Source organism: Elgaria multicarinata, chromosome 9, assembly GCF_023053635.1.
Source record: "Elgaria multicarinata webbii isolate HBS135686 ecotype San Diego chromosome 9, rElgMul1.1.pri, whole genome shotgun sequence".
Lineage (NCBI taxonomy): Eukaryota > Metazoa > Chordata > Lepidosauria > Squamata > Anguidae > Elgaria > Elgaria multicarinata.
The window spans coordinates 78,508,522-78,526,631 of NC_086179.1; the positions used below are offsets into that span (position 1 = coordinate 78,508,522).

The 18,110-nt window shown below is 40.8% G+C and overlaps 1 protein-coding gene across 1 annotated transcript in view; it reads right to left on the reverse strand.

Annotated features, from left to right (window-relative positions):
• Positions 1 to 18,110, reverse strand: part of ABCD2 (ATP binding cassette subfamily D member 2) — a 35,125-nt gene that overhangs the window by 3,982 nt on the left and 13,033 nt on the right. Inside the window, exons 4-7 of the mRNA XM_063135014.1 lie at positions 17,865 to 18,030; positions 12,022 to 12,116; positions 5,905 to 6,050; positions 815 to 960 (exon numbers count right to left, since the gene is read on the reverse strand). Of these exons, the coding sequence (XP_062991084.1) occupies positions 815 to 960; positions 5,905 to 6,050; positions 12,022 to 12,116; positions 17,865 to 18,030 (553 nt within the window). The remainder of the gene's footprint in view (positions 1 to 814; positions 961 to 5,904; positions 6,051 to 12,021; positions 12,117 to 17,864; positions 18,031 to 18,110) is intronic.

Here is an 18,110-nt window from a genome sequence, read left to right on the forward strand (position 1 = left end):
AGTATCTTCCACTGTATGTGAAGTCAGCAGGTTCATTTAGGGGACTCGGAGCAGCTTTCTCCTTCAAAGCCTTCCTGCTGCCTCCCAGCATCTGCTGCCTGAGGCAACTGCCTCACATTGCCTAATGGTAGGGCCAGCCATGATATCTGAGTTACTACAGCAAAGAAATACTAACATTGTTTCCAGTTCCAGAACTGAGCTCACACTCCTTTCATACAAAATTCAACTCCTAATCATCCCCCCCAGCTTCATTTTAGCACCTTGATTTAGAACAGTTAAAAACTATTGTTAAATAATCAGTAGTCATACACCAATACATATCTCTTGTAAGAAATGGCCTTCATCCATATTTACCTACCTGGATCCTAAGATAATCTTTAAAGGCCCTTCTCACAGTGCCCCCCACCAAGTGAGATTCAGCAGGAAGGTACCAGAGAAAGGGCCTTTTCAGTGGTGATACCTGACTGTGTAGTGCCCTCAACAGAGAGTTTTGCCTATTGCCTATGTTTTGGTCTTTTCGAAAACAGTTGAAGACCTTTTTATTTATCCAGGCATGTTAAGGGCTTTTAAAGGTTGTTTAGGATTTTAACGATCTTTCAAAAACATCGTTACGATACTTCGTTTCAGCAAAGCCTTGTTATGCACTAATTTAATGTGCCATTGGAGGTTAGGAGCAGCATGTCTGGAATCTGGAGGGAAACAGATTACAGAGGTCTGGAGAAACATGGTTCCATAATTATACACTCACACAATGTCTTTCTCCCCGGTTATATACTCCCTTATCCAATTATTATATAAAAATTTTAAAAAGTACCTCCTTCTCTCTGAACTATGTGATTCAAATGAACTATCTGCAGGATACACTCAAGGTCCTGGTCTTGGTACCCCTTTTCGTGCATGTCATCCACTGAGTCAGGATAGATGACCTGATCCCGCAATGTTCCAATGGACATGTAAGGCCTGTTAAACAGTGGAAAGAACATTAATTAATTTAGCCCTCTCACACGTGGAATCACATCTCAACCCTGCTAATTAGGCCTGCCGGCTGATGTTCTTTGAACAGTGCATAATGCTTTAAATGCTGCCTTTCTAAATACTGTAATTATTCGAGGATGACTGTTTACCTAAACTTACTCTAGAGGACAATGCATTGTTTACAGAAGAACTCATTGGAGTATAGCAATGTGGAATAACTTTGGCTTCAGAAAAATGTACCAGCCTTTGAAAGCTGTTCGGAAACTTCAGCTGGTGCAGAACGCTGTGGCCAGGGCCAGTGACAAGGAACACACAACTCCCCTTGTTACAGCAGTTTCACTGGCTGCTGGTCTGTTTCCAGGTACAAATCAAGCTGCTGGTTATGACCTTTAAAACCCTATACAGCTTGGGAAGAGGCAACCTGAAAGATTAGCTTCTCCCATATGAGCCTGCTTGGGTTTTAAGATCTTTGGGAAAGGCACTTCTCTCAGTACCTAGTACCCCAAAGGAATGTGGCTCTCGACAGAAAAAAAGCTACCCACCCCTCCCTTAAACTTTCTGGGCCAGACATAGATTTTTCACCGGGGTTGTGCTAAGCATGCCAAGATCATACTTCAATGCAAGGTCATTTCCACCAGGATTACAAGCAAAGAATCCGCTACAAATACTTAGGGTCAAGGGTGTATGTGCTCCAAAAGAATTTCCTTCCAAGTGTTACATGGAACACAGGAAGTAACAGTGGCAATAAAGACTAGGATATGGAATGGCAAAAACACTGTAATCTAAGAATTGCTCAGCTTTGGTTTGGTCATGCTATAGCTCTCGCACTGCTTACAACAGCCAGTGACGTTCTGTTATTGCATGTGTGATGATTACTCATTCTTTAACTTAGTGGGTGAACACATACATGATGAATAATGTCATCATATTCATTAAAAATGCTAACACTTGCATACAGGCAATAGCAGAAAATGTATTTTCCCAACACAGAAGGTGAAGCACCATTTTGATGCCTTTTTAGCAAATAAAGGCACAATCATATGCATGTTTAGACAGAAAAGGGACCTTCAACTCCCAACATTTTGGGAACGATGAGTTGTAGAACATTTTTCTGCCTAAACTCGCATAAGATTACACCCAAAAGCAATATGTAAATGTTAACAGTAAATAATAAAATAAAATGTTTGTGCTTGCCTTTCACAACTATAGTGGCACTACAAAAACACATGTCTGGTGGAGCAGCTAAAGAAAAGTATCCCCCTCTCTAGTGTGCCTCCTTTGCTCCTGATATTAGTTCAAGGGTGTTTTAGGGCAAGCTACAGTTTCTACAACTCAAGGTATAAATAATTGATCTGAGCCTAAAATAACCAGCAGCAAGCCTCTCCAATATCCAAGAATGCCTGTTAAATATTTCAAGAAGCTCAGTTACCAAGCCTGGGCATAATTAGCTTACACTCGCTAACATAGTTTACAGGGCACAGAGCGTCGTAGAGCTTGCCTAGCAGTAGGGCAGATCATGAGAAGCTACCATTGCAGGCAGGAATATCACACAATAACCACCAAGTCGCAGGAAAGGGCATAAATCCGAAACGTGGAAAGGAAACAGCAAAGAAATTCAGGTTGAAAAGTGTGCCTCGAGTTCATGAACATTCATTTGACTCTCTTACAGCAAAGCAGTCCGAGAGCACAATCCAGAAATCGCCTGCTCAGGGATTCGAGCACACAGGGAAGACACAGCAGGGAGCCGGCTGTCAATCAATGTAAGAGTCAGCATTGTGGAATCTCAAACAGCTGTCAGGAGGACACTTCCTGCCCTTCTTATGCAGGGTTCAGAGAAGAGCTATAGAGTTAAGAAAGAGACTAGAGCAATGCACAACCCGGACTAAGCTGAAATGACAGGAGCACACCAGCTATGTTTCTATGATGGGATAGGTTCAAATCCCCCAAAGCTCGCTTTCTCTCATCCTAACCTCACTCACAGGGTTGTTGCAAGGATAAAATGGGGAGGAGGAAGAAACAGGTATGCCATCTAGACTCTGTGCCCCTCCCACAATGCCAGCCATTTTGTGAGAGTGCCCATGACAGTCTCTCAACATTCCTTAAGAGGAAAGATTGGATATAAATGTAATAAGTGAAGTATTTTAATAAGTTGTAATTTATTATTTATTTATTTATTTATTTAATTACACTTATATACCGCCCCACAGCCGAAGCTCTCTGGGTGGTTTACAACAATGATCACAATGAACTAAGGAAAGCAAGTTTATGTAGATTGTATATTCTATCAGACATAACATACAGTTTTTATTTAAAAATAAATAAATGTTTTTTTAACTAATATTTTATTGAAGGGGCGGGCAACCTGTGGCTTCAGCCTAGTTTCAAAAGCCCTCTGCATATGAGTTCAGACCAATGCCAAGAGAGATCTGTCCTGCCACTAGCAGTGCACTGGACAGGAAGGAAGAGGGAGAGAGAAAGAGAAAAGGGGTGGCAGAAAAAGAGAGAAAAGAGGGGGGCAGAAAGAGAAAAAGGATAACACGTTAACACACCTGCTTTCGACTATGGCTCTGTCCTGCCCACCACTGGCATGAGGCCCCTGGCAGATTACCCATGAGGGAACGCATCGCTCCACTCTGGTTTGTTGGTTCCCCCCTCCATTTTTGAAAAGAATACAAACAATGAACAGTCCCTTCCTCCGTACCCCCTTCCCCTCCAGGATAACAAATAAAGTTAAAGCATTCTTAAGTGGCATTTGCAGACAGAGCACAAACATTAAGATGCATGCCATACCTTGGACCAAATCCTCTGTCATGCAAAACCTCCCAGGCCAAGGGGAATTATAAATATCAGCTGAGACATTTCACAAAGTATTTTAGGAAAACTAATCCCTCTATACCGATCTAGGATTGACCGTCTGGGATTTCTAGAACTCTAAGCCCTGGTTCCAATTAGCAGACTGCTAGGGTATCTGTCTGTCCGTCACAGTGCCTTGGATGGTAGGGGAGAAAATGACAGCTAATCTCTAAAGCTAATACTCCCTTTCTGGAGCCTTGCCCAGGTAACTCCCATGCATTTTCAACCACCTGTGCCCTGTCACCGTGCATGGGGTTACAAAATCATTTGCATTTTAAGGTGATCAGTGTATCCTATGTACATATGAAGAGTTCCTGTAGCGACCAAAACTAGCAAAATTGTCAGTTAACCCATACAGAATCAAGGCAATCCCTTTTCTTATCTGGGTAAAATCAATTAGGCTTCCTTTTATTAGCACAGAACAGCAACACATGACCTTGTTTTAAAGGGCTAGTCTACTAATTTAGAGAACTCCAATAAAAACAGTGGCATTTATAAACTGTTCTGAATCAGAGCGAAACAGGTCCAGGCAATGGCCACAGTCCAATGAGAAACTTTCCTGGGCTAGACCCTTTAATTTTAACGATGTTCACACAAGAAAACTTTCTGGCAGTTTATGCCTAGCATCCCCAATCCAGCTAATGTTATTCATGACTAACAGCACAATCCTATTCTACATGTCTACTCAAAAGCAAGTCCCATTGAATTCTACAGGATTTACTCCCAAGAAAATGGGTATAAGATTACAGCCCAAGTTTCACCAAAAGCAATTGAACTGGCATCTTCCATTATTTTCAGCGGGACGAAGTTTGACTAGATTGGAATCAACGGGGTTTTCACACCACATATCTGTAGCGTTTATCAAGGTATTGCAAAGGAGCCAAACATCTTTAAAAATCCCCTTTTCCTTGTGAGGATCACCTTTTGAAAAGCTGAGTATTGCTTGTAGGGAAACCACATTGCTACTAGGTTTTATTCTGATTGTACTTTTATAATGTAGTTTTAAACTTTTATATTTTATAGTGTATTTTATTAGGGTGACCATATAAAAAGGAGGACAGGGCTCCTGTATCTTTAACACTTGTATTGAAAAGAGAATTTCATCAGGTGTCATTTGTATATATGGAGAACCTGGTGAAATTTCCTCTTCATCACACAAGTTAAAGCTGCAGGTGCCCTGCCCTCTTTTAAATCTGGTCACTCTAGTATAGCTCCTGCAGCTTTAACTGTGGTGATGAAGAGGAAATTTCACCAGGTTTTCCATATATTCAAATGACACCTGCTGAAATTCCCTTTTCTATGCAACTGTTAAAGATACAGGAGCCCTGTCCTCCTTTTCATATGGTCACCCTAATTTTATGCTGTATTTTGTGGTTTTGATTTTTGTGAACTGCCCAAAGGGCTTTGGCTATTGGGCGGTATAGAAATGTAAGAAAATTTATTTATTTTATTTTAATTTTGCTTATTGCATTTCTATTCCGCCCAATAGCTGAAGCTCTCTGGGTGGTTCACAAAAATAGTAGAGATGGAAGGGACCCACAAGGCCATCGAGACCAACCGCCTGGTCATTGCAGGAATCTACCTTAAAGCATACCTGACAGAAGCCCACAAACACCTTAGGTAATTGTTTCCATTGTCGTACTGCTCTAACAGTCAGGAAATATTTTCTATTTCTCTAAAAGCCATACAAAAACATTAGCCAACAAATCTAGAAAGCCAACCTAATATGTATAGACCTCTGATTTATGTTATATCAGTAAACTGTTTTTATTATTTATTTATTTAATTACATTTATATCCCACATTTTTTCCTCCAAGGAACCCAAGGCAGAGTACATAATCCTCCTCCTCTCCATGTTATCCTCACAACAACAACCCTGTGAGGTAGGTTGGGCTGAGAATCTGTGACTGGCCCAAAGTTACCCAGTGGGTTTCCATGGCTGAGTGGGGACTAGAACCCGGATCTCTCGACTCCCAGTCCAACACCTTAGCCACTCCACCACACAGGCGCTTTAACTGCTTTATTCTTGAACACTGTATGGTGGTAGGATACAAATGTCAAACAGAATCGCAAACCTTTGCGGAATGTAGAACATGTGCTGAGGAGGTGGTTTGTAGAGAAGTCCTTCATAGACAGGCCACAAGCCGCTTAGAATTCTGAAGAGAGAACTCTTTCCACAACCATTGGGTCCAGTGATGAGAAGATGCATTCCCTCCTCAACCTACAAGGAATGAATATGAGGAACACAAGATCCTTTTAGAAGGCAACTCTTTTCATTAACTTTCAAGCGCAGTGTACTGTGCCATCCCATCCACAATTAACAGTTGTATCAGTATCCTGCTTCACTGACATCCTGATACCTAACATTTGTGCTACTATGGTCCACATTCCTGAAATGACGTAATAATGTCATAGAGTGCAGCATTTCAATAACTTAGCCTAAGCAGTGGCTTGCTGACTAATTAGTTGTACGGTCCTGTTCCCTATTTGAAATCTTTTGTCATGCACATGAGGAATTTAAGCACAAGAATGTAAGGAAACTGAGGGAATAACTATTTCCAAATTTACAATACGTTTCCTTAGGAAAGATCAATGGTTAGAATCACATGCATCACTCATGCACACTGCCTTTGTTCAGTCTTATGTGCTCCTTGGTTGGTTTTGGCAGGAGAAAGCAAACCAAGCAAAGTGTGGAGCTCCATCCACCACAGCCAACATTAAGAGCTCCAGATGTGCAAAATCACAGCTTGTGTTTTATCACCTTATACGTCTTCTATTGGCAATAATCAAACCACAGTTTACTTTTTTAAAATAGGAACATTTGGCTTCTCTGAAAATAGGGGTGTGAAAAATACACCCACACACACCACACTGATATCCCAATTGCCAGTATTTCTCTCTACAATTCTAGGACAGAACGAAACGTGCCTCGGGTTACTTGCACACACTAGGACTGAATTCCATGTGAATCCCTTGCATATGGTGGTTATATTTAACGCATAAAAACATTAGAAGAACCAAGGGTCCATCCATGCTGAATCAGACTAAGAGTCCATCCTGTCAAACACTCTGTTCGCAAATTGGCCCATGGGAAACCCACAAGCAAGATATGAATGTAAAAGCACAATCCTGCCCATGTTCCCCAGCAACTAGTCTACATAGGCATACTGTCTCTGATATTGAAGGTGGTATATAGCCATCCAGATTAGTAGCCATTGACAGCCTTCTCTTCCTGGAATTTGTCCAATACCCTTGTAAAGACATCTAAACTGGGGGTCATCACTATATTTTGTGGAAGTGATTTCTATAGTTTAACTATGCTCTGTGTAAAGAACGTTTTATCTCTCCTGAACCTCCAAGCAATAAGCTTCATGTAATGGCTTCTAGTATTATAATAGAAAGAGAAAAATGTCTCCCTATCCACCTTCTCCACACCATGCACAATTTTGTATGTCTCTGTGATGTCTCTCCTTAATCACCTTTTTCTAAGCTAAACAGCCCCAGATGTTATAACTTTTCCTCATAGGGCAGTTCTCCAGCCCTTTGATAATTTCAGATGCTCTTTTCCCAACCCTGCAACATTCCTTTCTAGGTGCGATGCCCTGAATTGTACACAGTATTCCAAGCGTGGTTGCACCAAGGTTTGTATGACTATTTTAGCTTTATTTTTTATTCCTCTCCTAATTATACCTAGCATGGAATTTGTCCTTTTAACAGCAGCTGCACAGTGGGTTATCATTTTCATCGAGCTGTCCACCACAGCCCCAAGGTCTCTTTCTTGGGGGCTGTCTAGATGTGTTCAAAGCCCCACAGTGGCTGTGAATTGGTACTTCAATTGGTACTGGGTGGTTCCATAACTAACTGTTCTATGGAACTTATTCGTTTGAGGCATGAAGAAATTTAACCTCTTTTTTGTGACTGGGATTTGCATTCATCCAGTCAGTGTTAGGGTAATTGTCACCCACAGCACTTTTGTGGAAGGGTCTGCCCCTTTTAGGTTTTCTAGTCTACTTGCCAGTGTTCTCTTTAATAGAGTAATACCACAGCTTTAAATGAATATTAGTAAGAGCAGAGGAAATAAAGCTGTTTAACTTGGAAGTTTTTCCTGTAACTGCATTGCTAGAAAGGTGTCTCTTTTGTAAGTCCCACACATAGAGGTTACATCAGTTATGATTAGGAGTATTACAGCACTAATAAAGAAATACATTCACCCACCTCCCACGAACACACACACACACTAGTGTGGGAGCTCCTTCCCTATGGCACTGTTTGGTGTCACTGTGGAGTGTGTATAAAAGCCTGAGACTGCATGGACGAGGCCAACTTTATGGGGTTGTCTTATCTATTCTATGCCCTCACTTCCTTAGGTGGGACATACTCACATGAACAGTCCTGCCCACATGGTTGTAATATTAACACCCACTCCCTGGTGGCATGAGAGATAGCATCATGGAGAAGCAGCTCCTATATCACTATGTTGGTGTGTGTCTGTGTGTAATGGAATAGTTGTCTCAATCCAATGCTTCATGGGCAATTTGCAGTAGTGAGTGTCAGGAACTAAGAAATATGCTAAAATGTTTCAGCCACATTAACTGGCAGAAAACTGATTCACTTTTGCAACTGGCCAGCAATTATATATATTTGGTAAATAATATATGACCCCCACTACATGGAGGAAGATGTGGGGGGGGGGGAACATAACACAATCTGATTTATGAACATATGACTGGGGATCTCCAACATAGTACACCACTGTGCCTACTGACAACTCTCTTGGGACCCATCAGGCTCTGTACCCCTCCTGATTTTTATTCCATTTTATATATTTTCTTCTAATTCAGATGTATATGGGGTTTTAAACAGGGAGGCTGGCATACCTTAAATTGAATTGCAAGCCTCCAGCACCATCTTTATGCCTCTGGACCTCACATAGCATTCTTATTAGTTTGTGGAGATAACTGTGGGTTCAAAAGAGTGGTTTTGTGTTTTGAAGCTCAGTTCCCATTTCTGCCTTGTACTTGTTCTTGGGTAAGATACTCTCTTTTTGCAGCCACTTCAGGGCAAAGACACCATTTAGATAGCCCCCTAGTAAAAGGTGATGAGTGAAGCAAGGACAATGGGAGACAGACGGGATGGGGGGGACCCAGGAACATAGATCTACTTATTAAACTGATGCCCTCAGAGAAGCTCAGAGAGATGGAATAGATTAAAACAAATACAAACTAGCTATAACTAAAACAGAAGGTTCTGCTAATAACCCTGCAACTGTCTATCACGCAGGCTTTCCCCCCTGAGTTTATAAGCTGCAATATGGTCAGCATTTTGTGCTTCCTTCACATCATCTTAGTTTGACACAGCAGGCAATAAAACATCATGTAGAACTCTCTGTACCAACAGACAGTTCTGACTAGTGGACAAGGTAATGCAAATCACATTGACTAGGTTTACACAACACAACAGCCCACACTCAATGCTGAGTATAGCTTTTTGTTGAATTGTGGGTTGTTATGATGTGTGAACCCACCTGCACTAACAAACCATGGTTTGTTAACCATGAACAACCCATAGTTCACAAACAACAACAAACCATGGCTTCTCTTCTTGGCTTGTTCACACAACACAACCACGCATGTTTCAACAACAATCCACAGATGTATAATAACACAGATGTTATTTTGTACAATCAAAATAAGTCACCACAACTTATTTAAATCATGGCACACGTCAGGCACATGCGGGTGTTAAATTTCCATAATCATCACTCTAGTTTGGCTTCTTGTATCGTTCAAACTCAGGCAGCATAACAACCCTCTAATAACCCATGGGCTATTGTAAGGTATTGGAGGGTTCGCCTGGTACCTACATTTTTATCCTATGCAAACCGCACAGAGAGCTTCGGCTATGGGGTGGTATACAAATGTAATAAATAATAATACGTTGTACTCTTTCCGGCGCCAGGTGAAGACCTTTTTATTTCCCCAGTATTTTAGCATTTTACCATCCTAGTCTTAACACTGCTGTTTTAAATCTGTATTTTAAATCTCTGCATTGCTGCTCAGTTTTATTCTGGTTGAAATTTTATATTGTGGTTTAAAGCTTCTATATTATATTTTATGCTGTATCTTACAGTTTTAATTTTTGTGAACCGCCCAGAAAGCTTTGACTATTGGGCGGTATAGAAATGAAATGAAATAAATAAAAAAAGTTTGTCCCTCCAACAAGTAGTGCTATCTAGGTTCTGAACGAGAAGCCACACCCAGGCAATGATTATGGAAATCGTGCCCGGCGCACGCTGCAATTTAAATAACCCACTGTGGCTTATTCTGATCGTGCAAACTGGGCCTTTGTGTTAAACTAGCTATTATAAGGAAAAGAGGAACAGAGACATGTCGTGCCTCTCATAATGTATCGTTTCCCCCTTAGCTGCTATGTTAATTGTATTCAATGTTAATTAATTGTGTATCTTTCATTGATCAAGTAATGTCAGTTCTTATTTCACAAAAGTTGTTTTTTTTAAAAAAAAACACCCAACACATTCAAGATAACAGCTCCCTTAGGGGCATTCTTGCTTTGCTTTTCATTTGGACAACAAGTGATGTGGCTTAAAAGACTTCTCACTTTATATTTCACTTCCTAAGTATGAAAGATAGGGGTAGAGAAGTGGCTTGAAAATAGCAAAAGGTGTACATTTTTCTCAGAGACACGCAGAGACATAGGACAAATTCCACCACAAAATCCATTTTTGGACTCAGGTGAATGAAATTCTAAAGAAAATCCAACTGCCTTTTGGATTGCAGCTGGTTTCATTAACATTGCAATTAACAATGGCAGGGCAGGGCTATCTTTGCACACATATGCTTCATTTATTTCATTTCATCTGCTGCATCACAAGAGCACTTCCTAGAAGAATACGTAGTGAATCTAGTCAAGGGAATGTGCGTTTTGGTCAATCTTTCTCATTCTGAAGTATTGTCCTGTCTGTGGGCTTCCTAGAGACATCAGATTAGCCTCTTTGAGAAACAAGGGGTAAAATCCAACATATGTCCTATTTATAGTAGACCCAGTGAAATGAATAAGATTTAAGTTAGTCAAGACTAGCTTAAATCCCATTAATTTCAAGGGGTCTACTTTAAGTAGAACTTATGTTCGATTTTACCCACTATGCTGAGCTAAATGGAGCATTGGTGTGATCCAACCAGACTCCTAAGGCTAGATTTTGCCTTGAATTCTGTTTTAGCCAGAATTCAGTAGAAACCATGATATGTTGTTATTGGTGGAAAACCTAGCAGCCTGGACGAGATGCTTGAATTCTGGAGGGCATTTAAGACCCTTTACAAAGTGCTGATCTCTCTCACTTTCTCTCTTACAAACACACCTGATCCTTCTGATATTGAAGAAAAAATGTGTCTCTCACCATTTTCTGGTGGCTTTTCTGCACATTACTAAAAGATAATGTGGAAAGCAGAGACTTGATCACTTGAACTCCCTTGTCTTCTTTGTATTTGTAATGCAAGGAACTGCATCCCTTGTCCATACAGGGAGCAAAATTAGCATTTAACAGTAGCTCTCCTAGAGTAATATAGTAGGGCAACACAACACAGGTGTGGCCCTTCAAAGCACTGAACATCCTCGTTTTAGTTTTCGATCTGGAAATAGCAACAGAACACAACCAGATCATTGTCACTGACTAGCCTTGTTCTCACACTTCAATTCAACATATTAAGTGGAACAGGACGACAGCAGCTGGCCCCGCCTCCAACCTTCATGTAACAACTGGCCACCCCACCCCCACAACCTCTACGCATTGGGTAGAACTGTATGAAAGGGCTGTACTCATATAGGACCTATATGCATTTCCTATCACAAGTATGGACCCCACACGCATACAACTGTAACTTTCTCATGTTCTGCCCGATGCATGGTGGCAAGGCCAGCAAATGCATGCTCACCTCCACATGCTGACTGAACCTGTTGGCCAGAGCACGAGAAGCAAAGACCCGTCTCCTTGTTTCCTGAAGTAGGATAAACTGTACACATCTGCCTCTACCATTGAGCTGCCATGCCTACCTTGCTTGATTTCCCCTCTTCTCCATTTGCTTGTCCAAGTATTTAACATAACGTATATGAACTCTGTGCTGATTTTGTGCTAACTGTGATGGTAACAATCAGAAGATTCTTGCATATCATCTTACTTTGAAGTTTAGCCTGGAAACCACCACATCTCCGTTTGGGGTAATAATAGGAACACTTTCACAGATAATTCCATGATCAACATCTATCACTCTTCCTACAAGTAAAAAAAAACAAAAAACAAAACCACAACGACACATGTTAGTAGAGCATACACAGACACACACACACACACACTGAGACAGACAGGAAGTTGTCAGGAGAGCTGCTTCATGCATGTAGGTTCATTGCTGGATGACTTGCATGAGAACTGCCTTCGTTAAAAACATTGCACTTGAGCTGATATGAAAAAATATGGGGAAAAGATCAGTCTTGTTTAATGACTTATCAATGTCACCAAGCATAATAATTGCAAACAAGTTGCCTTATGTTAACATTTTACTCTAAATTTTGGATACTAAGTCCAAATTAAAAATGTGCAATATATATTTATGATGATCACGTTAACATAGTAACATCTCAATCTACTTTCCCGAAGTAAGAAACCTAGAGGGAAGCCATCTTAAGAAATGCTATTTCTTTCAAAGTATTTGCTACTACTCCGTATAATATTTGGCACTTCTGTGCCCAATGAAACTGGTTAATAATACTGCTATGACTGTATGGAAAATAATGCCAATAATACACGTGAAAATCTACATTCAACTCTGACATATCGTTCACTGTACGATCACAAATACATTCCTGCTTCTTTCCAAGAGCTATACTGGTAGAGTGCTAACCTTTTTACTGAACATGTTTGATGGCTCCAAGGACACCCACACAGGAGGATAAACATGCTGGAAAGCGTCAATTTAATCTCTACCAAGCGTTTCACTCAGAATGAAGAATTTGGGAGCAAGGTCTTTATTTTCCCACTATGTAATTATGCTGTGCAGCAACCCCCCTTAGGGCTCCCTTACAAGTAGTTTGCAACTGCTCCATCTCCACTAAGGCACTGTTAACATCTAATGAAGGTTAGATGCACATGAAGATTTACCACATGGCACTGATTTAAAAACCTAACATGGTGTCGCAGGAAACACCTTGTGGGCTAATCATCAATAACCTAAGGCCAGGAGTGAGGAAAGCATTAGAGCTCCTCCCTCTTCCTTCCCTCTATTCCCAAGAAGTTCCTGGAGGACAGTAACGACCATGTGGCTGGAGAAGACATCTTCCATATGGGTACTCACCATCACACAGTAAGCTCTTAAGTGGCCATTGTACAGTCGGCGATCATGTAAACCTACTCACATAGTCTCATTCCCTCTGCATTTTTAAGTCTACAAACACTCCTTGGCTTCACCTTCACTGAGTATTAGAGATAATGAATGGTATTAGGGGGTGCTTAAACAGCATTAAAGCATGCTTCATGGTTATTTCTTTTAAACCCCAGCAGATGGAGCATGAAGAGCCTTTCACGGGAACACACCGTAGCACACTGGGACATACAAAGGTTCTCTCGTAGCCTGTTCATTGGATAAGAGGGACGCTGCCTTACCAAATGCTAAAAGAAGGCTGTCATAGCTCTTGCTTTCTGTGAATCTGAAGTTAAACATTACGCCAAAATCAGTCTCTAGCATTTGTACTCAGTTTTTAGCATAATATTTCAATATGTAAAGCATGTTCAGCTGGTATTCAAATGTTTTACCACAAATTAGTAGAAACTGAACATATGGTTGGATCCAGTGGTGGCCATCTGCCAGTGGATCAAAAACCGCAGGCGGAATGCATTTCCCCTCTCCCTTGTAGCCCCCCTCCCATGTCCCCATGTGTTCCAGAGGCTTGTGGGACCCTCCAGTACAGATGGGGGGGCACATGGAGGGTTGAAGAAGGGAGGGGAGTAAAGGGAAGTTGCATTGTGTGAGCAGCAATTCTGTTCGCACAATGTTGGATTTTAACCGTAGTCTTTTGGAAGCAGAGCAAATTGACTTTTTTAAAAAACTTATACTGATCCACATATCTAATCAATGCAGATACCCTTCTTCATAGCAACAAGGTACCACTGGATGAATTAAGTATATTTTATCGAAGATTTACACTGATCCAAATGAAAATAAAGAACTATTAAAACAATTATTCCTAACATAAATTCAACAATTTCTTCATTATAATATTTGGTAATATTTCTCCAAGTATTACAAGGTGTTCTGCTTTTAAATAATCCCTATTGTGTAACTAAGGAACAACTAAAATACCATTACCACATTATAGCCGGACTTTGACAAATGCTTGTAGGGTGACTTTCCCTCACCCTTTTTATGTCACTAAAATTGCAGTGTAATAAAACAGTGGTGGCTATATTATTGACTTCTGGATCATTTTCGTTCAAGAGTGTTGAAGGAAAAAATAACAACATAGGGTAAAAAAGCAGGGTGGATTTGATTTAAATCAATTAGATTTAAATCATGATTTAAATCACTACTCAGAAAGACTTGATTTAATCATGTGACTCCCCCCCAAAAGTGCACTCTATTCATTGAATTTTTTGAAACTTAGCACTTAAGAGGTAAGGGGTTGATTCTGTGGGCATAGATTTGCAAAGGAACAATGGGATTGTGATCTCTGCAGACACAAATTCAGTTTTGAGAACTGTAAAACCAAGCATCTGTGATAATATCTTCTAGATAGAAAAAATGCCCAATAATCTTACAGAAACCTCTGGAAGAGCATGACATTGTGAATGGATTAATGGAATTCATTTACCAAAAAATTTAAACATTGCATGATTATACAGTCTCATGCTACATAATTAAAAACTAATCCTTATTTCATTATGAATAACCTTTGGACTACAATGTATCTTAATTAGAAAACTATCTTTAGACAGATTTTTCCTCAAAAAGCATTTTATTAAAAAAAAATCCAATTTAAATTAAAAAATCTGATTTTTTTATTTTTTTAAAAAAAAATCATTGATTTTTATCCACCCTGTAAAAAAGCAACTTGATAAAGTTAGAAATATCTGAAGTACAGATTTCCCCCTTTCTGGTCTAACATAGAAAGGTAGTGATTTTCGAACCATAGACTCTGGAATAAGTTCCTCTAAAATTGATGTTGCTGCTTCAAGATGACACTAAAATAATGTTTTGTGAATTTGAGTGTAAAAGATTTATTTGACAGGCAAGTGTCCCTATCCACTTCAATGAAGAGGCACAATCTATACATGCTAAGGAATAAATGTGCAGCTTGAGGGAAGTTTTTTAAATGTTTTTAAATCATTACACATTTTAATTGTAAGCCTTGGGGCCCCTATTTGGGCAGGATGTCCTCATAAATATAAAAATAAAATAAAATAAACTGCATGAATTGCTGTTTGTTTTTTAAAGAATAAACAACAGGCATCGTGGCCCCAATTCAGATCAAGACCCTGACACTAAAGCTCTATACCAGAATATTGAGTAGCATTCCCCACCCCTGTACATATGCTATTTACTCTAAAAAAAATATGCATAGTAATTGCATGAATGGTGTCATATCTATTTTAGCCTTGACGCCTCTTTTGAATTGAACAAAAAAGGCTTCCTACAATGAGCAGGAGGTTGGACTCGATGGCCTTATAGGCCCCTTCCAACTCTACTATTCTATGATTCTGAGTGAGAGAGCTCTTATTCTCGGAACACCACAATTAATCAGAGCTTGCAGTTACAATTTAGAAACGTGAGTAATATACCTACCTTTGAAAGCAGGCATAAACTATGGAATATTTCTTCCTCCCTTGTCCCCACACACCTCTTTCTTTTTCTTGTTTCACCCTTTCTTCTTCACTACTTCATCATAAAAACCATGACCACTTCTCTGAATTTGGATAAATCCTCCTGCCTCATTTCACAACACAACTGAGAAATATTTCAGACAGCATCTTAAAAGATTTAAAAGCTGAAAAGTGGGATGTCCCCAGAGTAAGAAAGAAGGTGATCCTCGAATTATGTTGGACCACAACTTCCATTATCTCAGCCATCATGGACAATAGTCACGCTTGCTGAGAATAGTGGGGATTTTGGTCCAACATATCTGAAGAGTGCCAGGCAGCTGGTAGTGGTACATTTAGAAGCACACAGTCCTCATAACCCCACCCCCAAAAAGGCAGGATCTACACTACTGTTTTAAAATGGTTTATAAATAGTATTGACAACTGCAGGGGCCCATGACATACTCCATATACCGTTTTCCAACTACTTTCAAAGTGTTATATCCTTCTTGGTGTAGATCTGGCCGAAAAGTCCAACATTGCAGACATATGTGTTGATCCATGTCAACAAACCAGTTCTAGCAGTTTTGATCTCCATCTGGAGCAGGTCTTTTGTAAAGTCAATGGGTCTTAATTGCCCATTCAAGACCGAGCCACTGCCACCGCTGTAGCTACCATCACACACATGCAAAATACTTTGCTTTATAATAGTGAACAATATATAGTTGCTGGGAAGATGCATTTTCTCCCAGCTACATTGGGGAATATTGCTAAACTCAGAGGGAACAGGGTATTTGGTAGGGGGTGGCACATGACATCAGTGTCCCTGCCAATCAAAAAATGTCAAAGGTGCGTCCCTTCCAGTGCTGGCTCCACTACATCACTGCAGGTAAGAGAAGGCTGGTGTAGTGGAAGTAAAGAAAAGGTAAAGAGTATATGCTAAGATTTGTTGGATAACAGGGACAGACGTTTTTGGGATTAGATAGGAAATGGCGCCAGAGATAGAAAATCCTTGGTAGGGAAATGATTACACTGCATTACTGAGAAACACAAAGATATCTAAATGGAGGAATACTGGGAAACAAGCAGAATTACATATACTATGTGAACTAGCAGGCAAGAGCTGAAAGGGGGAGACAGGAATTGTTGGAAGAATAATATTGGAAGGTCATCATTAACAGAAGACCTGTATCAACCATACACATGCAATTCCTGGGACTGTACCAATTTGAGACTACAGGTGGAGCGAAAGTCTGCATAATTAGCCACATTAAAAAATAAAAAAACCTCCCTACAAATAGAAAACAAGCAGGCCAGGGGGAGGGCTAAACTAAAACTCTCTCCCTGCCATGGCAACACTCCATGGGAAGGGAGATTCTTTTTGATGGGGTGGAACATTCAGATACCCTATCCTCCCGCCTGCAGTCTGAAATGGTACAACCGCAGGAACTATGTACCATGTGATACATGTGAACACACAGATCGGCCCTCAGCATCTGACAGAAGACAGTTTATAACAGAAAAGACTTGGGCAAGGAATACACATAGCTGAGAGCAGAAGGTAGCAGGACCTCTTAAAACAGACAATGGGAGTGGATTAAGGCCCTTTCTACACCTTCCTTTTTTCCTGGGACCATCCCAGGATTGTCCCTGTGTGTCCAAATGGCACACAGGGGATCCCGGGAGCAAGCAGGGACGATCCCTCCATTTTCCTGAGATAACCGAGACCTTGGTTATCCCGGTTTTACCCGCAGTCACAGGATGATCCCGAGGACTGCGGGCAGTGTGGGCGCCCAGCCTGGCTTCTTCTCTCCTCCCCGCAAGTGGGGGTGGGGCAGCAGAGGGAAGGAGCCAGGCCGGGGGGAGTCAAGGGACATCGAGAGGGGAGCGGGGTCAGTGTTTCGTTGGTTTGTTTTTTACTTACTTACAAGGGTGCTCCAGTTTTGTTTTTGTTTTTAAATGGCGGGCGTGACGCCCCTCTTCTCTTCCGAGACGTTGCGCCCAGAGACAATCTGGGCGTCCCCCCTCCCTTCCTCCCTGAAGCCCCTTAGGTGTAGAAAGGGCCTAAGTGTGCAAAAAACATCTTTGTTAACACAGCTGCCCCACTGTTTCCATTTTAAAAGGCACACAGATGTGAGATGTTAAAAAGGAATTTTAACAAAAACGATTAATTACCCTTGATTTCTAAGGGGCCCTCAATATGTCGTTCTGTTTTCTCCCTCTTCTTGTTGCTTTCACATTCTTGAGAAACAGCTGCCCTCTTGTAAATGCCCCTCTTCACTTCATCAAAGACGGCCAACATATTGTACACGCGAGCTGTGTAGCCTGCTAACTCTGTGACCTGCGAGACAACAAACCATTATGGAGATTAAAACACACACACACACACACACACTCCTGTGTAGATAAATGATAGGAACC